This window comes from Falco cherrug, chromosome 9 (assembly GCF_023634085.1).
Source record: "Falco cherrug isolate bFalChe1 chromosome 9, bFalChe1.pri, whole genome shotgun sequence".
Classification (NCBI taxonomy): Eukaryota; Metazoa; Chordata; class Aves; order Falconiformes; family Falconidae; genus Falco; species Falco cherrug.
Genome location: NC_073705.1, coordinates 7,733,083 through 7,756,885, shown reverse-complemented (window position 1 = coordinate 7,756,885; position 23,803 = coordinate 7,733,083). Strand labels below are relative to the sequence as shown.

The following is a 23,803-nucleotide window of genomic DNA, read 5'->3' as shown; positions in this document are numbered from 1 at the left end:
CATTTCAAAAGAAGCTTTACAAGTTTCTTACATTGCTGTCCACAGCTGAGCTACCAGCTGGGTTTCAGTGTGCTCGCTCTTTCTACGTATGATAATGAAATACCCAGATGGCTGGAATAAGCTGGGAAACCTCCAGAAGGGCCTGACTAACAAGTTACAGTTCTCTGTCTTGCTGTGCCAGATGAGACCTCCCGAGGAAGCTGGCAACCCAGGCCTGAAAACACCACTATCTGCATCACGTCCATTACCAGCACTCTCTTGTGTCTCAGGGGAGGAGACTGGTGATCTCAGAGACCTGCACTACCTCTTGCTTTACACAGGTCACAACAATAATGGAGTTGCTCTCTATATCACTTCTGAGCCAGTGATGCTCATTTTATGAAGGTACCTTGAGGGCACAGTTTTCCATTACGGATTTTAGTCATGTGTGCTGCCTAAGCATTAAGTGTGAACTCAACTGCAAAGAAATATGCTTGGTCTCTTTGGAAGCACCTGAGGTTTAACTAAGGAGTATCTCCAGTGAATCAATGCAGAGGAAAACAAGAAATACTTACATTACTGGCCAAGGCATCCTGCAATTTGGTGACAGGGTTAGCTGCAGTACCAGAAGCAGAACCAGGTGGCAAGCTGAAGTCAGAGTCCTGAAAAAGCAAAACACACAAAATTCAAATCCAGGGCCAAGGGCCACCCATCTGCTTCTCATGGTTAATGACTCTAGCCTCAATCATGACACTAGAAACTAAAGATTGTCCTCCAGTAAGCCTTGCTAGAAGAGAACAAAAAAAGACACTTCTCAGCACTCAGCAGCAGGCAACCCCCAGAGGCACACAAAGGCTTAGATGGCCATAGTTTTGTCCCTCACCTCTGTTACCACCCCAGCTGGTCCTTGGGACAGTATTTCCAGGAGGGTATTACGTGTTTGCCAAGACATCTTGAGTACCTGGTTTGCGTCAGTAATGAAATCTCAGGCAAATCTACAGCTGGAAGCTTCCTCTAAATAATACTTCTGCCTCAAACCACCTTTCATATCTCAACAAGCTCAAATCACCAAGAAGATAAAATTAAATTCAATCCTCACTTTAGGATTTACTCCAAATTCAATGGGTGGCACAGGAAGTACAGAATCCACGTGAATTTCCACCCCGTTAACAGGGGGAATATTCCCTTCCAGCCGTTCCGTTCCCTCCGAACCCTTTCTGTTTTTCAGGGAGCGTTCGTTGCCGATTGGTCCAGGCTTGTGTTCCTTGTTCTGTCCTGAGCCTTGATCTGAATCCTTAACAGGAAAGCAGAGAGGCTGAGACACAAAGACTGAATAACCCAATCTCAAGCCTTAAAAATGCTATCAAGAACAACACAACCACTTCACAAGGTCTCTCACTATGTGCTCTGGCTTGGCTGCAAATCCAGATTACCTTTTTATCAGATTGCTTCTGCACTTGCTCCTTCTGGCAGTCAGGCTTTGGGTCCACCAGGCCAGCCCCATTCATCTCCTCTGGTTTGAGGGTGCCATATGGAGAACTGCGCTGAGAGGAGGTAGCGGAGGATTCCCGAGACTCCGCGCTCAAGTCAATGCCACTATCCCCCTGGCTGCCTTTAAAACCCTGCTATGCAAAGCACGAAATGTGTTAAAGCCCCGGACTTCGACCCAGCTCCACAGAGGAGGAAAAAAAATCCCAGAAAACAGCAAGACTATGTCCCCTTTTCAAATCACATTCTTGGTTAAGTGCAAAGGAGTTGGGCCTGACCTGCAGCATTCCTTGACTGCTGCTTCAGCTCTACGCAACCCTGAGACAGGTTAACCAATGCACCAACCGGACCATGGCTTTAGAATAAGGAAAAAGTGTCCCACATGGCAACTAGGCTGAGATCGCCAAACTCATTTCACTTGTGACCCAAACCAGATTTGAACTCTGGTCTCCAAAGGTGAAGCGTTCAGGAACCTCCTCTGCCCTCCCTGCATTAAGCATACAGCTACACACTGCTCACAGGCACGAGGTACACAAACATGACCTACAGGATCTCACCGACCTCGACCTAAGTGCTGCATCCACTTAGGAGCATAACCCTGGAATAGCTCTAACAAACAGTTACTCCAGATTTATACCCACGTGTAACACCAAGCAGCGCTTGGCCCTCTAAGTCAAGATTTAAGCAGCATCAAGCTCAAATTAGAACCGCAAAGTTTAAAATTGCACAAGCAGAGCTGAGTGTCGCTAAGCACAGATGGAGCAATGAGAAGCATAAGCCACCTACGTTAATATTTTATACACACTATACCTGAATGGCACATTAGGTGCCACTTACCTCAGTGGTGCTAGATTCAGTACCATTAAAGGTATTTACAGGCTTGCTCCAGGAATCACTGCCAGGAGACTGAACGGAAAGAGCTGGAAGAGAGGGCAGGGTTCAGCTGCTTGAAACACAGCTGTGAGCACACCTTGTACACCGTGCATGTTACATTATTACCTTTCCATTTCTAGAGATGACATAGGATATTTTCACCACCTCAGAAAGCTAGTGTTGCCCAGTCAGCTGAGACATGATGTAGCACAGAGAATACAGGGTATGGAGAGCAAGGGTAGAGAACAGGGAAGACATTTCTTAGGGAACATGACAACAACAGGAGGAAGAAAGGACAGAGACACAAGGGAGGCACTAGCTATTCAGTGCTAGAGGAAGAGAAAACAGAGGAAGGCAAGACATGACAATGGCTGAAGTAGACCCAGCCCAGCAGGCTAGAAAATGCTATGTGGTGGGATCTTGATGTCACACAAAGACTCAAGAATACATCAGGAGACTGGCATGGTCAACAACAGGAGGGATAGCTGAACAGTACAGCTTTGAACAGATGCTACCCCAGATGTCAGCTAGCACTCCTCCCACTTCCAGCATCAGACAAGAGAAGGTCATCTCCCCTTGAGCATAGACACCCCAACCTTCCTACACACACCAGAGGATTCCCCAGCTCTGTGAAAACGCTTCGGAACAAAGAGGCCCAAACTTACCAGGGCTGTTGCTCTCCCAGATCTCTGTGCCCAGGCTGTTTCCAGACACTGTTACATCACTTTGCTCCAAGCACAAGCTGTTCTGCTTCTTAGCAAATCGAGGAGGAATGCGAGACTGAAGGACACGGGCCTTAGCTGGTGCCTGAGAAAGAAAAGGCTCAGGCTGTAAGACCTGTCAGTGCACTCAGCTAGCACAGCCTGCTCCTAGCAAGTTCAAATTCTGGATTTCTAAATGCTGCAATGTGGAGAGCCCCCAACTCATGTAACAGAACCATACAAAGTAATTCTGACTCTTCCCCCGATCCTCCCCATCTTTTTTTCAATTAATGGACTCTGTGGCTACTGGGAGGTTCTCCCACTCTTAACAAGGCAATGAAAAAAGCTGCCTTTATATGTATTTTTTTCTTTGGGGGAGGTGAGGGAATAGGATACAAAGCAAAGCAAAATTAACACTACAACAGGCTTGCTCTGCACAATTCCTCTCCTTTACTCCAGCAGGATCAATTAATAATTTCACAATGCAGACATGGCTCTTCGGCAGAGCCAAGATCTAAATAGAAAGAGAAGCTTATCTCAAACTGCAAGACCTTTCCCACTGCATGTTCACACATTGTCTTCAACCTGATTTTAAAGATGCCAAGCAATCAGGCTTTTATAACTTTGCTTGCAAGACTCTCTGAACCTACCGCAAGCCCTCCCTGTCAGAAAGCAACGATGCTTTTCATTTGCATTTAGTCCTCCAGATTTCACTAAGTCTCCTCACATGTCAAAACATTCTCTTATCCCCCTAGAATTTGTAGTCTTCCAGCACACACAGACAAATGTCTCCCTCCTAAACGTTACTTAAATAAACTATCCATATTGCAGGCTTAAATCTTTTCTCGTAAACCAACTCCTTCATCCTATTACGAACACAAAATTGTCAGAGCTTCTTCAAGTGTGTTCATTTCTTTCTGGTCAGGTGGCCCAGACACAAACAGGACACCTCCAGCAGGGAAGCTACCACATCCTGTTCCAGCAATAACACACGGCTGACCCAGAGTGCAGAGGTCCTCCACTCACTGCTGCCCAACATCCCACCAACTACAGCCAGCAACCGGCTTAGTGAACCAAGTTGCCTTGGATGAGGATTCACTTTAGGAAACCTTCCTTAACTCACAATTAACAATTCTGCTAGAAAACAAGAGTCAGAAATCTAACAATCTTCTTCAAACCAATGGTCCCTGCCAATCAGAGCCACATTATGCTTCCAGGCCTAATACCGGATCTGTACTACTTCAGCCAACTGCATGTTTTTCTGCTCATTCTGAACATTTTTTGGGGGCTTGTGTGTCTGACTGCAGCCCAAACAATGTATCAAGTTAAGCTTTTTTTACCTCCCATTCCTCACCTGAGCAGCCTGCTCCTTCTTCCTTCGCTCCTCTTCCAGCAAACGACGCTGCTTTTTAGTTAGAACCTCAATAAAGCCTTCACCTGCCACAGAACCTACTTCGTTCTCTTCTGCTGTGTTCGACACTCTATTATCGATGATGGTACCTGAACAAAACATGTATGGGGAAAAACACAATGCATATATGTACATACATAAAGCTTTATAACTGCAAGGGTACAGTCCAAATAGGGTCCATGCTACAGGCAAACAAGCTCAGCCAGCAGCAGCACAGCTAAGCTTTGAAAGCTAAGCCATAGTAGTCTGCTGGCATCTATCAGTCACTTTACGCTGCAGGGCTCTGCTTTCCTCTGCCTCAAGATGAGCACACTCCAGCTGGGGAAGCTTGGGAACGTGAACCATGTGGTAACTCAGGTAACGTTAGGTGTAGTACCAATTGAAACAAACCTCACACCTTTCCAAATATTAGCAAGGACAAAGCAGGCACAGGTACTTTTGAAAACACACCCATAAGCTCTGGATGTAAAACCTCAGTTTTACAAATGGCAAAAAGCTGAGTCACAGCCTAATGCCAGTGGTTTCAGACATACTAATTCCTTGCCTCCCTGCCATGAGCTCAGACTCAATATTCCCCACTCCAGATGCTCTTTCAACCTCCTTCACACTACATAAGGTATTTTCGCCTTGAATTTTAACATTGTAGATAGAAATATGGAAATCTTCACCCTAAAAACCAGACTTTCTATAGAAGAAATATTAGAGACTGTCAGATCTGACTGAAAAAATGGGTTTAAAATTTAAGACCATCTTTGTCTTCCATGTTTTCCCTGTTTAGATACACTAGAATCTTCTTGTTTGTGTAAACAAATGGAAAAAAACTAACCTGGTATTTAAATTAACACTGGATTGAATCAATCTGGCTCAACATCAGCCACAACGTGTTACCCCTTTAAAGAAACAAACGAATGAAGAGACTCACTTCCATAACTCAGTTCAAACTGTGACAAGGCCTCTCCCTTCTCACTTGCTCTTTGGGAGGTGGATTTGGGCTCCTTCTCTGGCTTTTTACCCGGCCCCTCAGCACTCTCTGAGTTAGCATGGGAGGCCCTATCCAAGCTGTAAATGGAGTGGCTGCTCCCACCACTGGTGTTGCCAAGGCCCCCTCCTTCTTCTGGAGACCTAAAAGGAAGGAAGGGAAAGGAATTAGGTTTGTCACTAGAAGACGAGTAAAAGTAGCAAGAAGAAAACATATAGGCTCTATTTTCTTTACCAGTTTTCTAACTGCACCTCATCCTTTCCCAGCCTTTGCTCAACTGAAGTAGAGGTTAAATTCTAAGCACACAGCCCACTAAAAGGATGTTACTGGGGAAGTATGATGGAAACAGAACAGCACCTGTGTACTCATGAGTCAACCAACATACTGTCCCCACAAGAAAGCTAATACCCTGGCTTGCCCCTGCGAGGAGGGCTCTGTGCTTCTGTAGTGTTTTCTACCCTCCTCTGACACCACTCCAGTAACCTCCCTGCTCCTCTTCCAATTAACACACATTCCTTGACAAGCATCAGGTGAGGGGAAAGGAGATCGAGAGAGGCTGGTGACACTGAGGGGAAAAAAATAAAAATTCCCATTTTGTTTCTCCCAAAATTTTTTTGCCCATTTGACCACCACCCACACATCATTCCCAAGCGTTCAACTTACAAAAAAGGCTTGGTTGAAGGAGAGGCAGGGACAGAAGCTTCCTCCTTCCCTTACTTTCCCTTTCTACCTCCATGCATCTTTCCAGACATCAGCTCTCCTCTCCCTTATTCCTATATAAGCTACTATTAGGTACTATATCCAGGAGTTGGAGCAGATGGGTCACAAGAGGACAGAAAACAAAGAACAAGTTGCCTATTTATCGGTGCTTAAACCCAATACAGTGCAGCTGCACAAGACTTTTATCCTGTCCCTGTTAAAGGGTAACATGGGAGCTGTCAAGCTGCCCCAGGACCAATGCCCACCTAACCCAGTGTCCTGCTGAACATCAAATTTTTCACAAGACACTCGCAAAAGAATACTTAGTCCCTAGCGTCACGTTTGTCTAAAAATACTCCGAGGAAGAATTCCTCCCACCAGGCTAGGAACACATAGCACTGCTTGCCATTCATCAGCAGCCTCCGCTAAGGTCTAAGAAAATATGTGCTCAGGCAAAGCTAGGTCTGGCAATGTCACGCATCACTCACACCACAACCACCCTAGGGAGAATCCAGCTGCTCAACCTGCACAGCTCACAGGAACTTCTCCCAGGAAAACCCAACCCTCACTTCTGTGCTCGACTACATCCCACTGGGGACCCAAGACAGGAGAAGGACAATAGGTTTGGAGTTAAGGACCAGGATTCCCTCCACTATCTTTCACACCTCTAGTGAGAGGCAGTCCAGAGTGGAGCGCTGTCTCAGCCCAAAACTAAGGTAAAGAGCAGTGGCATGTGTCATGCCCACAGTGTCTCAGCAACCTCCACAAAGCTGGATTCCCAGCACAGGAGCAAAAGCATCAGTTGTAAAACAGACAATGATGAAACTCTTGGATGTCCTCAGGCTGGATAAACAGTACTGGAAGTAACCTGCACTAGATGAAAAGAAACACAGCCAACAGCTCTTCACCCACAGCCCAGCCCTTCACTCTTCTCCAATTATCTGCCTAGCAGATGACAGGCTGGTACATCAGAATGCAACTTTACCTTTTGCTTTTTATCAGTGTCCCGTTCTGCTGGCTCTCGTATCTGGAAGCTGCTCCTACACCAGTCCTGACAGACTGCTCTGCAAACCCTGCTGGCTCGGCCTTGCGGTTCTGCCGGTCGACAAGCGGCCTTTGGCTTGAGAAGCTCCTCTTCGCTAGCTCCCTCTTCTCTCCCAAGCTCGCACTCCCAAGGCCACCCTCCAGCTGGCCTTCACTCTCTGAAACGCCATCTCGCCTCTCCCGCCGCTCGCTGAAGTCACTGCTTTCAGATGCTGTCTCCCACTCTTCGTTGGCATGGTCTGATGAGTTCTGGTAGGACAGCTCAGGAGACCGTCTGCCCGAGATGCTGCTCTTCTCTGTGGCGCTCAGCTTGGGTCTCCCAGGCCACTGGCTGGGCAGCAGGTTGGGGCCTCCCTCCTCGGGGTTCCACTGGCCAACCGATTCCCTCTCTTGCCTGAGGCGCCTGAATCTTGGGGGCTTGTCTTGGCGGGGGGGACGCCGTCTCCTGAATGGTCTATTCTCTATGTTCTCCTGATCTGCTGAGTAATCCTCCTGGAAAAAGTGCCTTTTGTCATCCAGATGACTCTCATCAAAAACCCGGCTGGAGAAGGAATCCACGTGTTTATAAGAATCCTGAATGTAGTCCCTATCAGCCTGCTGCCTGCTCCCAAAAGTGTCCGACTGAGAGGTGTGGCTGTACTCCTGCCACCCTGCTCCCCCGCTCCTGCCTTGCCACTGGGTGGGCTCCTTACCCATGAAACCCCTTCGCCCATAGCCAGAGTTGCTCAGCCTTGGCGGCAGTGATCTCCCAAAAGCTCTCGGAGCCCTCATCTTCGGATCCAGACTACTGTGATCATCTGAATATATTTTGTTGGACCTCCAAGACTCTTTGAAGTCTCCCTTTTTCAAATCACTGTCGTCCCTGTCCAGCACAGAGCCTTCGTTGCTGTTTTCTGAGCCCCTCTGCCGGCGACGCTTGGGGAGCTCTTCGTATTCTGACCCTTCACTGTGCGTCTCGCTCGCAATCCGGCGCCTTGGCTTGCCTCTGGGGAAGTCCTCTGGCTGGTTGAACTCCCGAAGCCCTCGCCCTCGGCTGCTCCGCTGGTTGTTATAGACTCCCCGGCTGCCCACAACAGTACCTCGGCCTCTGAAAGTGAACTCTCTGAAGCCTCTCCCTCGCCCACGCCCTTGACCTCTCCCGCCAAAGGCTTGTTCCTCATCAATGAAGATCCAGTTGTTTCTTTTTGTGGGAGGGAGATCACCAGACTCTCTGGATAATTTGTTCTCCCAAGTTCTTTCTGCCTTCTCTTCCTCTTCCTCCTCCTCTTCTTCCTCCTGGGATTTCTCAGCCTCTCGGGCAAGGCTGGCTTGGGAAGAACCTTTGTCATCCAGCAGGTAACGTGTGGAGTTCAGTAAGGCTGCAGAATCATCTGACTCACTTTCTACTTTCTGAACAGCCGCCTTCTCCTTCAGCGGGCGCGAGGTGTCCTCTCCCTCTAGTTTAACCTTCTCCATCTCTTTCTCCTTCTCTTCTACCTTGAGGGCTTTCAGGACTGGTTTTTTAATCGGGCCTGATCGCCGTGTCCTCCCCATTTGCTCCTGGTGCTGACCACTGGTGTTCCGGTTCTCAGGAGCCCACTCTGTTGTTTCTTCAGTGGGCTGTTTGGTATTAGCTCCTTCTTTCTTCCATGGGTCAGCACTGAACGACTGCTCCTCCCTGGACACTTCTTCAGCAACTTCCGCTGCAGTCTCTGCAGGTTTCTGATGGTGGCTGATATCCCAGCCATTATATTCGGGCTTCTTCTCTGCTTGGATAAAATCAGGCTCTAGGGGTGAACACCTCAAGTTTGCATGGCGGTTGCCAGCAGGACACGTCTCCTGCACGGTCTCCTGATGATGAAACAAGAGATCTTGGCCTATCCTCTGAGAAGACAGGCAGCTGTCAAAGTCTGCTTGGGCCTTCTTGTCAAAAGCATTCAAGTATTCCTCCCCTCTGTCCTCAAAGAGATCTCGCTGGGTGCTCAGAGTCTCTGGCCTTCCAGGAGAAGCTGAGTAACTGTCATTCCTGAGAAGGAAACAAACAAGAAAGTCACCTAATGCAAAGCACAGCATGTCTCGAAGGGCCCAGGCTGGGCACAAGAGGTGGAAACAAATAAATAAATTGGGGTTTGTTCTAAATCATGAGGCAATGGGCCTATAATTACCTGAATGATGGGCAGATATGCTGTGGCCCCAGGCTGTACTGCCTGGTTTGTCAAATCAATGGATGACAAAGAAAGCAGTTCCTATGACGGGCAGCAAACTTAAGAAATAAAGGCAGATTCAGCCTCCAACATATGTGGAGATCTGAAAACAACGAATTGGTTTCAGGTAGTCCCAAAGAATTAGGAGACAAACTAGAATGTATCAGGATTTTTGACTCACTGTCTTCTGTACCTACCCACGTAGGTGACAAGTGCCTCTCTCCTACCAAACAGTCTCCAAGCTGGTCAGCCTCGACTGGCATCAGTCGATACAAAAACTCTGACTAGCTCAGTCTGTAAGCACCTCCACAACATAAACGCTCAACAGCATAAGGATGCTACCAGATCAGTACCTTGGCCTGTTCAGAGATATCTTTAGGGTCAACTCTACACCTGCTTTTCAGGAGGAGGTGACTTATGGTAGCACCTCCCATCACAGCACGCATGACAGGGGAGTTCTGCACTCACCTGGCATGCAGCCCCTCCATGGTCATGTTATCAGCCTGTTTTTGATGTGACAGGGAGTACCCTTTGCTCTGCAGAGATGCGTAGCTCTCCTGGCCCCACACTGGCACAGGGTCCAAAGGAACAGTTTTCCTTTCTGCCTGACAATTCTGATCTTCAGACCGACAGCTACTCCCACCGATGGAATCCTGCTGAATCATGGGCTTCATAATTCCTGGTCACGACAAGAGTTCATACCATTAAACGCTAGGATCTCATAGCCAAGAAGAATTAACAACCCACAGCTAGCTTGACTCTCCTTCCTTCCAGGGCAGCAGGTGACTGCAGCCATGGAAACCTTTCTGGTAGCAGGAAGCCTGTGCTTGGGAGAAACACCAGGAGTGATACAGAGGTGATGCAGCTTTCGGAGCCCAGCCTGCACAGAACACTCACACCATCGCTAGCTTGGAAGCAAGCAGGTGTTTGAAAACAATCTCCTACAAACTCAAGGGAATTATTTATACACCCTGATGTTCATATTCATACCTCTGAAAATCAGTAACAAGGTAGAAAGGTGCTAGGAGCACACAGCTCAGGAACTACAGGATTTCTCCATCACATTTCTTGAAGGGAGTCTATTAAAGTTTCCCATGATTACAGTAACTCTCAAAGTGATCCTTCTCCTCCAAGGGACAAGATCTGCTTTTACATTCACTAAGGCTCCCAGGCTGTTAGGGGAGATCTCCCCTTGCAGTGCAGGGGATGGACAGGCAGGTGACCTCCCTCCCAACCTCCTCTGTTCCCTCACCAGTTCTCACTGCAACCAACTGTCATCCCTAGAGAAGGCCAATCACAGCCAGCAAACCCTGGACAGAGGTTAAGATGGGTGAAGCACAGCAGCTTTCCAGATATGGGCTAAATCAACAGCCACGATAAAGGGAAACACTGAAAACACCTTACCTGAAGGGTGAAGAGCTGAAGGGTAGAAATCCACAGGGGTGCGACTCTGGGCCATGCGAGGGTCCATGTAAGAGGGCATCATCATCCAGCGAGGATCAAAGCCAAGCATCTGGGGGTGCGGTGGGTAGAATGTCCGTTGGGGATGGGAATGGGATGGGGGAGGATAGACTTGCTGCTGCTGCCAGTGCTGCATCTTGTAGAGCTGCTCCTGCAGGGAAGAGGATGGGCTGTTTGACATGAACGGTCATGGTGCCAGGAATCACGCTCACAAACTGACCAGCCAAAGGAAACCATATTCCATGTATTAAAGGCTAAGAACAGATCAGATGGGAGGGCAGAGCAGATAAGGAGATAAGCAGATAATTCACTACCAACTGGGAACGTGGTAGTTGTCATTACTCTCTAAATACCCAGAACAGCAAGAATATGTTGCAGTCCGAATATCACACCACTATGGGCCAGACTAGGCAGTGAAATGCAAGGGCATCAGCTTCAAGACTGGAGTTTGCATTTACTGATGCTTCCATGGGACACAGGACAGCTTCCTGTCAAACACAATTTCCTAACTGGAACCAAATACTTCAGAAGATGTTGCTCCTTGGAGGAAATGCAATTATAAGTTGTTTAGTGTGCATATGCATTAGTTCTATTCACGTTAGCTGAGCAGATTAGATAAGAACAACCTAAACTCAATTAAGAAAGCTATTAATGTCTTACAGTATTTCCTGTGCAGGCTCCAGAGATGGGTGGACCCTTTAGGGCTGTTTCCCACCTCCAACGTGGCCAGTCCACCTTTGTTTAGCTGAGGACTGTCATGACGTTAATTTGATTTGACATTTAACTTTTGCTAAAGGTCCAAGGACCACCTGTATTTGAAGGAGGTTTTGTGTACCAAAAAAAGCTTTCAAAAGGTAAACAGCTTCAATTAATATAGAATACATCTATTTACCTGTCAATCTTTCCACCACCTTTTACTAAGCTTACAACAGTGTCAGATACTGTAACTGTTTATAAAAAAGCCAATCCCCTACTGCAGAGCAAGAGAGATACCCTTAAATCTGAACCTGACATATCATTGCAGCAAGAGAGAAACTCCGATAAATGCAAAGATCATATCTGAATTATCTAGTGCTCCAAATGATACAAAGACTATTTTTTATTCTGTTCTTTTCATGGAACCGTTGCTACCAAAGCAGCAACACAAGCCAGTCAAAATACACACTGCCTCATACATACTAACGACAGAGAGGGTCAGAGGAAATAAAATTAAAATTTCATGTTGTTCCAGTAGCAATGATCTGTGGTATTATTAGCATGGCAGCAAAGACGTCCAATTCTTTTTAGTTTAAGAGCATCTCTTTTGAAGAGTAACATTAGCAGCGCTTGCTGCTGTATGTTTGAATCATGAAAATGTCAACTGCCCAGCAACAAGCACAGGGGAACATCCATAAAGGAGCAATTACTGAGCTTCCAAGCAAAAGCCAAACATGAACTCTTCACTAAGGTTTGCAGCAGCATTGATTATACCTCATTTCAAGTAGTTATTCTATGAAGAATGGCAATTAACTTTGCATTATCTCAAGCCTAAATATTCTGTCCCTTGGTTTGACTCGGCTGCCCTAAGGAGGCTCACTGCATCTCAAAGATGAGCTGAACAACATGCACGGCGCATACAGCACTGTAAGGCTGGGCAAAATGCAAGACATACAAAGCAGTGCAGGCTGTCTCAGAACTCCAAAGGTTTTCCTTTCCCTTGGCCTGTATATTCAAATCCCCATCACTGCAGCAGTGTTGAAGAACAGCAGCTCTCCTCTTGTACCAGGGAATAAGAACCAATGTCCACCAAGTTCACTGCCAGCCAAAGGCATGAGAGACTTCACTGGAGCAGGCCTACAGCAAGCACCAAGCTAGCCACTGCTACTCTCCTGACTCTGGATGTGGGAAGGGGAACACCCCCAGCTTCCCCTGCAGACACATTTGCAAACCAGGGCTCTGCTACAAACCACAGTCCTAGGATTTCACATTGCCAGGAGACACCCAGACAACTGGGCAAGACAAGTCAACGTTTCTGACGGCAGCGTCTAGTTTCTTCCCAGGCAAGTGACAAACCTGGCTTGCCCACACCTCGCCCCAGACACAGAAAGCCCCAACCGCAATAGCTGCTGCACCACAGGGTGTGCATAAAATTCACATAATCTCACAAAAGCCCTTTCACCCCTGTCAGACAGGATGCACCTGCAATCAAAAGTACTGAAAAAGGCCAGGGTAAAACCCCCATGCATCAACTCCCAGCCTAAAGACAGTTGGTTAGTTAGTGCTGATGGTGGTGAGAATAAAGCAAACAACGGTTTGGGGAGGGTCCAAAGGAAGAGAGGTGGGAGCGTCACACCTATTACCTGCTGCTGTTGCTGCTGCTGCCTCTGGAACCGTGGGGGAAGAGACTTCTGGTATTTGTTGAATTCTTGTGCTGGGGAGGGAGCTTCTCTGAGCTCCTCCTCACTGTTGCTTTGGGCTGCTGCTGCTGCTGGGGCAGGAGTCTCCTCTTCCAGATAGCCCACAGAGACATCCTGTGTGTGAAACTCAGCAGTTGCTGCAGAGAAGAAAACAAGCTTTGAAGAGCTGTGCTTGCACAGGGCTTGTGAGTGCACCACCACACCACAACACACACGGGTGTGGGCATGCCCTGACTGCATTACATGGTTGAACTCAATTACAATCATATACAGTGCATCACACCCAATCTCCCTGATTTGCCTTGACAGCTCTAGAGGGCTAAAATACCTTATTTTAGTGATAAATTCCAAGACCCTCCTCTGCCATCAGCCTTCTGCTTAAGCACTGGGGGGAATAAAGTCCATTTCTCCTGTTACTCCTTAAACCTTAAGCACTTACTGATAACCCATTTTCTGATCTGTGGCCCATAAGTACTTTTTTAGTATCATCATCCAATCATAAGGAGATCAAGAGGCCTGTTCCAACAAGCTCTCTGCCAACACAGATGACTGAGCACGGATAAAGGCAACCAAAGAAGTCTACAGTTACTTTAATAGGATTTTTTTTTAAATGAACCTTCATCACCAATCCAAAATACTCTGCAGATTACATGCAGCTGCTCTCTCAAGTGCAGCTGAAGTACCCTCTCAACACTCCCTCCCAGGAACTCTCCCACACTTCAGGTAAGAGATCAGCACAAGAGCAAAAAAGCAGTGTTTATAAGGCGAGGCAAGCGATGTTTCTGTACCTCTACGGAAAGCGTGGCCATTCTCTTGCACAGCATTTTTCTCTGTGCTTGGGGGTCGCAGGTCTTCATTCTCTGTGTGTTTCTGTGTCTCCCCACTCTTCTGAGCCAGTTTGCATTTCTGATCAAGTTGCTTCAACTTTGCAGCACAGGCTGCCAGCCGCTCCTCCCTGGCTCGCCGCTCCTCCTCCTCCCGCCGCCTCCTGGCTCTCTCGACAGCCTCAGAGATCTCGGAGTGCACAAACTTCTGTCTCAGTGGCACCTTTTCTTCTTTATCCTCGAGGGACTGCTGTCTGAGAATACTTCCCAGTGGGGGCTTCTGCCAAAGGAAAAACATTCCTCAATAAGCATGACCCACACATCTGTATCTTCAGCTTTGCAACCCAGGCCCAGAAAGTCCCCTCCCCTCTGCCCTCATGCACACAAATCCCCCTTTTGGTGGGGGGAGTTACTGCTATCTGGTTCAATAGCTCCATCTTCTCACTGTCTGACAACCCCACTGCTCTGGACTGGATTAAATTTCTTTTCTCTAGTGTGAGTGCTATGCAGATGTGTAGTAGGTTTGCATGGCAAGGGTTTGGTAGCAGGGAGGCTACAGGGGTGGCTTCTGTGAGAAGATGTCAGATGCTTCCCTCATGTCCAATGGAGCCAATGCCAGCCAGCTCCAAGACAGAAACACCGCTGGCCAAGGGCAAGCTAATCAGCAACAGTGGTAGCGCCTCTGTGATAGTATATTAAGAAGGCAAAAAAAACCATCTGCGCCAGCAGGAGAGAAGAATGAGACTATGCAAGAACAACTCTGCAGACACCCAGGTCAGTGCAGGAGGCAGGAGATGCTCCAGGTGCTGGAGCAGAGATTCCCCTGCAGCTTGTGGTAAAGACCCTGGTGAGGCAGGCTGGCCCCTGCAGCCCCTGGAGGTTAACGGTGGAGGAGATATCCACCTGCAGCCCATGGAGGACTCCACAACGGAGCAGGTGGATGCCCGAAGGTGGCTGTGACCCATGGGAAGCCCGTGCTGAAGCATGTTTGCTGGCAGGACTTGTGGACCCATGGAGAGAGGAGCACAGACTGGACCTGGTTTGCTGGTAGGACTTGTGACTCCGCAGGGAAGCCACGCTGGAGCAGCCTGTTCCTGAAGGACTGCACCCCGTGGAAGGGACCCACGCTGGAGCAGTGTGTGAAGAACTGCAGCCTGTGGGAAGGACTCATGTTGGAGGAGTTCATGGAAAACTGTCTCGCATGGGATGGGCCCCATGCTGGAGCAGCAGAAGAGGATGAGGAAGGAGTGGCAGAAACAATGTGTGATGAACTGACTATAACCCCTGTTCCGCTGCACCACTTGGGAGGAGGAGGAGGTAGAGAATTAAATTAAGCCCAAGAAGAAGGGAGGGGTAGGGGGAAGTTGGTTTTCTAATTTGAATGGTAACAAATTAAACAGATTTTCCCCAAATCGAGTCTGTTTTGCCCATGACTGCAATTGCTGAGTGATCTCCCTGTCCTTATCTTAACACACAAGCCTTTTATTGTATTTCCTCTCCCCTGTCTGGTTGAGGAGGGGAGTGATGGAGCAGTTTTGGTGGGCACCTGGCATTCAGCCAGAGTCAAACCACAAGATTAATTCCTCTCCAGCTGGATACAAACTAAGAATTGAGGAATTCATCAGCATCCCGCTTTCAGTAAAACATCAAACTGGCCTTGAGGACAGTGATGCATCACACCCAGCCGCACAAGCCCACTTACGTGAGTTCAACCTACCTGGTATTCAGAAGCAGAGCTCCAGCCATTCACCTTCCTGGGAGGCTGCTGTGAATCCTGCACTTTCCGGACTGAGCGGGACAAACCGACTGAATCACCCCAATTCTTTCCTTCCTCCAAGGTGTGTTTGACATCTGCACTGTCTGCAGAGCTCAGGGACAACTGTCTTTGCCTTCTGGGATCCCAGTTGTTCCTGTCATAGAAACAGCTTTGCTATTACATTTGCTACTTCCCTCAAAAAGCACTTGCAGTCTTATCGAGTGACAAAAGGCAACTAACTGTAACAGAAAAGAAAGACCAAAAAACCAAAAAAAACCAGAACAACCAATGTACAGTCCCTCTTAAGGTACATAAGAGTTACCACCACTATTGTGCAGCAGGATAAAGGTGAGACACAGAAAGGGGAGGAAGAAAAAAGCCTGACATCCAGGCACTCAGCCTCAAGGCTTACGCACATCCTTGAAGCCCACTCAAACAATGACCAGTGGAATCAACAAAGTCACAGTATGAATCAGGGGGATCAAGCCTCAACATTTAGAACAAGTTTTAGAAAGATCCTGGTATTGTTTACTTTTACTGGAACAAATGTAGGTACAAATACAGCCCTTCTTACCACTTCTGTCGTCCATCTTTAAGAGTTTCTTCCTCTTCCTCATCTTCACTGAATTTCAGTTTCTCAGAGTAATCCACTTCATCATGAATGCCTACAAAGGCAGGATTGGAGAAGGGATATAAGACAAGAAAGAAACAGGTCCCTTGTCCTGATAAAGCTTACGCCCACTCTGGCACTAAATCAGAGAGTGCACAGGCTTGGCATAAACTACTTGGAAAACCCAACATCCACTACAGGTACTGGAAACTATGTGAGTAGTATGGACCCACAATGCTGAACAGTTAGGCTGGTCCCAGAAGAGGAGCCACAAGCAGTCTGGGAATGGGGGCTACAAATGAGGAGACAGCCATCAAGCTAGACCGTGTGTAACTGGATACTAAAGGCCATGCCTGAAAAGGTAGGACTAACCCTTCTTCCCAGCAGCCACAGTGCTATCCCCCTGCTGTTTGGTGTTTTCAGCTTTTAGGAGTCTTCAGATCCAGTTCCTTGAGTACAGTGGATTGGAAAGATCAGAAGGATCCATTGTGTCATCATTTACACCAGCAGCAATTTCACAACTACACAGACCACTCTGCTTACCCTCCTTTCTGGGGGAGTGAAACAGAGCCACCAGAATATTCTGGCTATTTCATGCTTCAGGGAGGAGTAACTCCTTTGCTTCACCTCCTAAGTTGTTGCTTGAAGCTACAGAATAGAAGCACTTTACCTGCCCATCCATCATCCGCATCAGTGTCTAGTTCATCTAGCCCCTTTAGGTTCTCCGCATTGATAATGGTGGGCCGGGGCGCTCTCTCTACTTGCTGCCGAACTGGACGTGTTAGGCGAGACAGGTTGAGCCTGTTCTCTTTTCTACAGGGAAATGCAAAGAAATGGTTAGAAATGGCAAACAGTAAAGATAAGAATGTAGAGCTACGTTTGTAACAGTGAATCAGTCCTTTTCTACAACGCACTCATATAAAATGGCTCCAAGTTTCTCATCCTGCCCAGCAAAGCTTCTTTCCCTTGTCTACCTAGTACCCACTTCCCAGGGCCTACAGATCAGAGCTGCAGCTCTTCCAGCCCGGGATCACACACAACTACTTCTCATGTCCACCTACTCTTCAGACACACAGTGCTTATAGTCCTGCAATCTTTCAAATGCTGCTGTAGCTGGAGCAAAGCACTGCTCCTTTGGGTAAAGCTCAGGTTTCCTCTGTGGCTGCCTGCAGCTTCACCCACACAACTGGATCCTTGGCCCAAATTCTTCTACAGTTTAAGGTCCATGTCACACCCTGAACCTGCCTCTCAATGGGACAGTCATGGCAGCCTTACCCATCCTGGTCATTCATCTGGTATTGTCTGAAAGGTACCCGGGGCTCAAGCCGAAGCTGAGGAAGGGGGAAAGACCCTCGGTCCAGCGATGCAGGGGTCTCAGATGGCTGTTGTGGACACATCTGGAACAAGGCAAAGCAGAATAGTCTGCTTTTTCTCCTTGCCACAGGAATGCTTACCCAGATTAGGTTACAACATGAGCATAGTAGCTACATCTGCACAAAGGGGAAACAAACATTTCACATCTGGCTGCCTAACAGGCCACGTGCTAATGGTTACCCTCTCCAGCTCTAGAGGGAAAGCAGCGACTTTTCCTTGGGCTGAGCAAGGCTGCGCTACACTAGTCTAGCATGGAAGAGTAAATGCACAACAGACTAAACCAAAAATAGCAAGAGAAGGATCCTTGAGCAAGCCCTGGGAACCAACTGAGAGTCCAGAAAACAAGTATCTCAGCTGACTTCTTGAACCCACACACACTTTATAACAAGCAAGGACATTACACAGCTACAGGGAAAGAGCAACTTACAAAAGCAGGTAGCATGTCATGGTATGTAGGTGGTTGGTAGACATTTCCCATGAACTGCGAAGCCCCTTTGCGGACAGGCTGAGCTGGGCGGAGAGACGGCTCCTTCGGATCGCTGGCACTCACTGAGGAGGGGGCTCCGTCTCCGGTGCTAGACGTCTTGCTGCCCAGCTCAGCAGGGGAGGCGGTCAGAGATGTGGCAGAGGTTATGTTCCTCCCACCGCCCTCCCTCCAACTGGTGACATCTGGAAAGGAGGTAGTAATTATGTTAATATTTGTGAATGCAAACAGTCACTCTGCCAGAAAGTCTTGAAACCTCAAATACTCTTGTCAAGCCCTAACTACAACAATCATGTGGAAAATCAGGGATGAAGGAAAATTTCCAAAGTGTTTGTTTTTCCAAGAGACTAGCAGCACCAGCCATCACTAAGTAATTGCTGCACCAGTGGTTATTTGACAATAACCCTAAATTCCAACCATCTCTGCTCGCCATTGCCACAGTCCGTAGTACCCTGCAGAATTAAGGGCAGTTAGATCACGTACAAAGAGAAGCCACGTTACACCACCTGCTCATTTCACTTATGACTGCCCTAGCCCAGCAGGAGGGGGCCTGCTTTGCAACATCACAGAGCAATTTTTATTAAACAATGTAGATGGCAGTCCATACTTGGCTCTCTGGACCACAGAACTCAGCCAGTGAACATCAGCACTACATGCAAATCTGTGGTTATTTGCTAAGTAGCTTGACACGTGAGCTCATAAGAAGATAAAAGGAAACGTAAGGATGGAATATCTGAAACTCCTGTGAACCGGCATCCCCCTGACCAAAACACTGTCTATGGGATTATGAACTGGGGTAAGGCAGAAAGACACAATCATTCCCTTACTCTGGGGGCGGAGGCTTGGTCCTGGCCCATACGACGGATCTAAGGCGCCCTTTTCTTTGCCAACCTTGTCTTGCTCGCCAGCTGCTTTCAGCGTTGGAAATTCCTCGGGAGAGAAGGATAACAGTCGGCTTGAGGCCCTTGAACCTGTCAGACAAGTAAGTGTGGGAGTCAGAGATCTTTCTACTCTTTCAATTCCTTTATAAGATGAGCCTGGAAATGCGATTCCTGAGAATCTGGGCCTCCAGCATATTTAAACCCAAATTACTATCATACCAGCACCTCAGCTCACATCCAAAACACTCTTAGACGCTGTCACCAACACAACACCACATGTCCTAACCCAGTACTCCCACACTCTTTAACTTGGGATCTTCATTTAAATTCTCACGTTCAACAAAGTCAGACTGAACTTTCTCAGTCTACAATTATTTTTGTAAAGTGCAAAATTCAGACTGAGGCAGAGATATACATTCTGCAAGATTGCTTATAGATGATACCCTGTTATCAAGTATTTGACATTTCTATTCAGATTCTTCCTGCTCAGATCTCACTCTACCAGGGAAGTCTATTATTAAGATTTCTGGCAATATCCTCAGTGAAAGACCACAGATAAAGACCAACTGCTTTATGCTATATCCCACACTCCACCCTGCTGCAGCATTTTTAAGATGCAGATCACTGGCCAGATCAGGCCAGATTCATTTCCAGTCATCGGCAAATTGTTTTGCCGAGTCATCGGCCACCCTAGAATGACAGCTTTCTGTCCGTTTTAAAGATCTGTCAGTGACTGCAAAACAAAACACAGCAATTCTAAATCTGTTGGCAAGATAACACTGAATCAAAGGAAATTGCCAGCATCACTGCACTACTAAACATTAAAAAAATCACTTTTTTGAGAACTGTTTCTTGCTGTTACTTGGCTAATGATCTTTTTAAAAAGGCATTTCAGAATTACCGTGTTAGAAGTATCAGCAATGAGTACTGAAGACCTGACAGGAGATTCACATCTATCTTTACCCTTCCTTGCCCTAAGGAGTCAAGAAGGATTGCCATAAGTCGTTTTCACTTTCTAGAACTTGCATACTGCACAAGACCTCCCACCTGAAGATTTCCAGGGAAGGCACTGCAAATATTAGACATAACATCTTCAAATACTTTGGTCAGATTAGACATTTCTCAAATACTCGACAAAATACACAAGATGTGCCAAGAGTTCTGATTTCTACTGCATTATTCTACTGAACCAGAATGGCAATAAGAGTATTAACAACATGTAAATGTCCTCCAGGGGAGACTTCCACCCTCCAGGAAAGGCTGCACAATGCAGTGACTGTTAACGTGCAGGCATCAACAATTTGCACTCTAACACTAGATAGCATATCACACCGATAAAAGTTCAGTTCATCTTTTTTTTCCTCCAAATGCTCCTTAATACAGAACACACAGTCATGGAGCAGTTCATGATTAATTTACCAGATGGCATTTCTTCAGGATACGCCCTCCAACAAAGATTTTACAGCAGCAATACCTAAACGACAGCAAAGAACGAAAGACTTTCTTCTTTGTCAATAAATTAGAAACTGCTGTATTAGCTTAGAAGGAAAACCAATTGTTCAATGCCACTGGAGAAGAGGTGCAAGAATGGGATGGCCTAAGAAGTCCTTTCTGCCAGATTTTTGATGCTTCTGTGATTCAATTACCTTCTAATTAAGCTGCTTTTAGCCACATATGCAACTCTCTTCTTGGGTTGAGAACTCTACATTGTGTGACCTAGAATGAGTTTTCAGAGTCTTTTAAGAACACTGTTAGACAATCAGCTTTCAAAACGACTGTACAGGAGGTCCACACAGCAACAGTCTCAAGAAAGTACCAAATAAGACACAGTCTTTGCACTGGCCACCAACCTCAGGCAAGCACAAGTCTCTGCTTTTAGCCTTTGAGAAATGCTCTCTCATTAAGGGACTCATTTACTTTAGGATGAACTTGTCCCCTCCATCTCTGCAATCTGCAGCTGTCTCGATTCTTTCAAATCTCTGCAATTTCATTCAACAATGGAATGGTTCCAGGTCTGTTCACATTGAAACAGTGGAACGGAGCTATTACTCTCACTACAGTTTTAATGATAGTACCCAGGGCAGCTGGAAACCACCTCCTGTGTGGAAATGGATGCATCTGAAGACAACTAAACTCCCCATTTATGTTAACACTGCTTCAAGATCCTCGGTCAGAGAGAAGCCACTAGCAGCACAGTTACTCAGGGAGACCTAATAGAAAGGCTTCAGCCAAGGTGTAAGCAAGTGCATGCTGCAACAGCTTCAACGCCACTTCCACCCCTGACATTGCAACACCCTTGGACCAAGGATGCTGCATACAGCCTTCTCGAGTATTATTACAACCTCACTTTTGACCACCTAATTAGGTGAAGCTCTCCATGCGGCTAGCCATGGAGATCTCTACATTTCTAGTCTCCAGTGTACTCTTCTCCTTTCTTCTTTTGGTCTACACCAATCTCTCCCCCCTCCTACTCCGTTTTCTGCACCTTCACTACATATTGCTCTGGGCTGACAGAAGATGCTTATGAGGCGGCAAATGTTTCCCTTCTTCAAAACCTTCACCTCCCAGAACTCCCTACTGCTTCCCAAGTGCATGAATCATCCTGGTTCAAGGTGGCAATGAGACACATTCTGTTCAAGCTATGTCTTGCACTGGCAGACCTGAACAGATGCAGTTGCATCATTCAAGCCAACACAATACACAGATTGAAATCAAGACTCGTAAAACCTCACTGCACTGTAAGCAAGACAGCTGTGTCCCATTCCACACCAGCCTAGACAGGGAGGGCAGGAAGAAATGGAGTCCATCCCATATCATGCCTGTCTGGGAGAAGCAGGCACATACCCAGCTCCACTTCTGTTTATCATACTCACCACCTTCTTGTCCTGCTGGCTTTCCATTCAGCTGTGCCCATGACTTTGGTCCACCTGGCACTGAATTTGTACTCTGAGAACAAAACAAAACACAAAAAAGCCCTGATGCCCACAGATCAGTGAAGTCTCGTAACTGTTTCTCATTTCCTGGCTGGCACCTGCTACAATTCAGACCTCTAGGTCACCCCAGATGTCACTAGATACCACAGGTCTCCCCATCTTCTTGTTGGGGCTAAAGTTAGCTGCTCCCAACTATGGTGTACTATGATGCTATAGCAAAAAAGTCCTCTCCTCTGTCCTGCCTCTGATCTCTCCTCTGCTCACCTTCACCAACTATTTTCTCAAACTATTCCTTGTGACTTCCTCCCTCTAATCAAGCTTTCCCTTTGTTCTGTTGCATTTTCCCAAATGGTCCCTCTTAATCTTCCAGATTTGTTCCATGCTACACCTCAGCTTGAAGGCTACCCTACTTTCTCATGCATTAACCACTCTTCTCTTCAAAACAGAACTCCTGTCCTGATTTCCCTGAACCTCAAGGGCTGGGAAATTTTTTTTAAAGTAAAAGTGTGAATTCTGCAGCACAGAGGGGCCAGGTCCCTGCACTCTCTGTGGAAGCTTTCTTACTTGCCAGTAGCTTTCTCAGGTCCTGACACTGGCTACTTCTCCCACATGGTCAGATCTCTTATCAAGTCTCATCAGGCTGGAAGCAAGAGCTGGATCTGTTGTCACCAAGCTTGAATCAGACACTTGAATTAGACCCAAAGTAAAATAGTTTAGAAGCGCTAACCAACCATCCCACATTCCAGCCATTCTTTCTAGACTGAAGGTAGACTTTCTGCACATACTTGAAAGGTACAGAGGTAACATGCACAGAATTATACTCTAACTGCAGCACAGTCCTCCTGGGACACAGTAACTTTGAGTCAAGACAGCCAATTCTACAAGAATTGATTATACAGGAGCTGTTCTGTAAATTACAGTCTGCTGAGTCTTGTGCAAGGCAACACGGATAATTAAAGAAAACCCTCAAACTGTCTGGGGACAGGGAAAGCAGGGTGACAGTCACAGAAACCGCTTGCACCTACCTCCTGACTGATTGACTGTGTCGGCTTCTGTAAATTGGAGACAGATTTCTGCAAACCCTGCTGCGGCAGCGACTCCTGCAGCTGTGCAGCCGTCACACTGGAACTGAAAAGAGACAGCAGAGGTGAGATCAAAGGGGACGGCAGGCAAGATGACAGACAACAACTGGCAATATAGCAACTGCTAAAAGATCAAGCAAAGACTGGCTGTACACTGGCATGGACAACAGAAAACTGATCACTGTGATGTCCAACCCACAGCACAGCAATGCACAAACTGCTGCTGCTTGCCTGACAAAACTTAGCAAAGAGTAGTTCTACCTACCTCTTTTGGTCTGGCTGATCCTGCTTGTTTGCCCATCCTGTACCGTCCTTGGGTACTATAATGATGTTGGGGTCGTTTCCTTTGTTCTCAGACTTCAAGCTAGGCAAGTTTGCAGGAGGTGGCATGCGCCGGGCAGCAGCAACTTTCCCAAGACTCTGTAAGCCATGTCTAGGAATAACTAGTGAGAAAGGAACAACAGCAGGTCACAAAGGGCTATACCCAGCTAGATAAGTAACCTTAATTAGCATACTGTGGCTGGGTGCAGTTCCAACAGAACTGCATGACAAGCAGCACCACTGCTGCCATGTCTATGGGTCATCTCCCACAGGACCACAGCAAGGCAGTCGTCTGTTGTAGCAGCTGGCTAACAGGCAGCCTCT

At 47.1% G+C, this 23,803-nt stretch overlaps 1 protein-coding gene across 15 annotated transcripts in view; it reads right to left on the bottom strand.

The window, feature by feature from the left end:
• Window positions 1-23,803, bottom strand: part of PRRC2B (proline rich coiled-coil 2B) — a 53,167-nt gene that overhangs the window by 13,182 nt on the left and 16,182 nt on the right. For 10 of the 15 annotated variants that reach the window (XR_008733773.1, XR_008733772.1, XM_055719712.1 and 7 more), the window contains exons 3-23: window positions 23,424-23,601; window positions 23,102-23,204; window positions 22,017-22,089; window positions 19,090-19,233; window positions 18,206-18,447; window positions 17,680-17,801; window positions 17,075-17,217; window positions 16,369-16,459; window positions 15,756-15,948; window positions 14,003-14,318; window positions 13,158-13,351; window positions 10,762-10,969; window positions 9,826-10,036; window positions 7,116-9,179; window positions 5,375-5,574; window positions 4,396-4,541; window positions 3,006-3,147; window positions 2,305-2,387; window positions 1,413-1,604; window positions 1,079-1,273; window positions 555-641 (exon numbers count right to left, since the gene is read on the bottom strand). Coding sequence is in view for 13 of the 15 variants with exons in the window: in XM_055719712.1 (XP_055575687.1) it covers window positions 555-641; window positions 1,079-1,273; window positions 1,413-1,604; window positions 2,305-2,387; window positions 3,006-3,147; window positions 4,396-4,541; window positions 5,375-5,574; window positions 7,116-9,179; window positions 9,826-10,036; window positions 10,762-10,969; window positions 13,158-13,351; window positions 14,003-14,318; window positions 15,756-15,948; window positions 16,369-16,459; window positions 17,075-17,217; window positions 17,680-17,801; window positions 18,206-18,447; window positions 19,090-19,233; window positions 22,017-22,089; window positions 23,102-23,204; window positions 23,424-23,601 (5,327 nt within the window). In the remaining 2 variants the exon portion in view is untranslated. The remainder of the gene's footprint in view (window positions 1-554; window positions 642-1,078; window positions 1,274-1,412; window positions 1,605-2,304; window positions 2,388-3,005; window positions 3,148-4,395; window positions 4,542-5,374; window positions 5,575-7,115; window positions 9,180-9,825; window positions 10,037-10,761; window positions 10,970-13,157; window positions 13,352-14,002; window positions 14,319-15,755; window positions 15,949-16,368; window positions 16,460-17,074; window positions 17,218-17,679; window positions 17,802-18,205; window positions 18,448-19,089; window positions 19,234-22,016; window positions 22,090-23,101; window positions 23,205-23,423; window positions 23,602-23,803) is intronic. The other 5 variants (XM_055719716.1, XM_055719718.1, XM_055719722.1 and 2 more) reach the window with 2 other exon arrangements.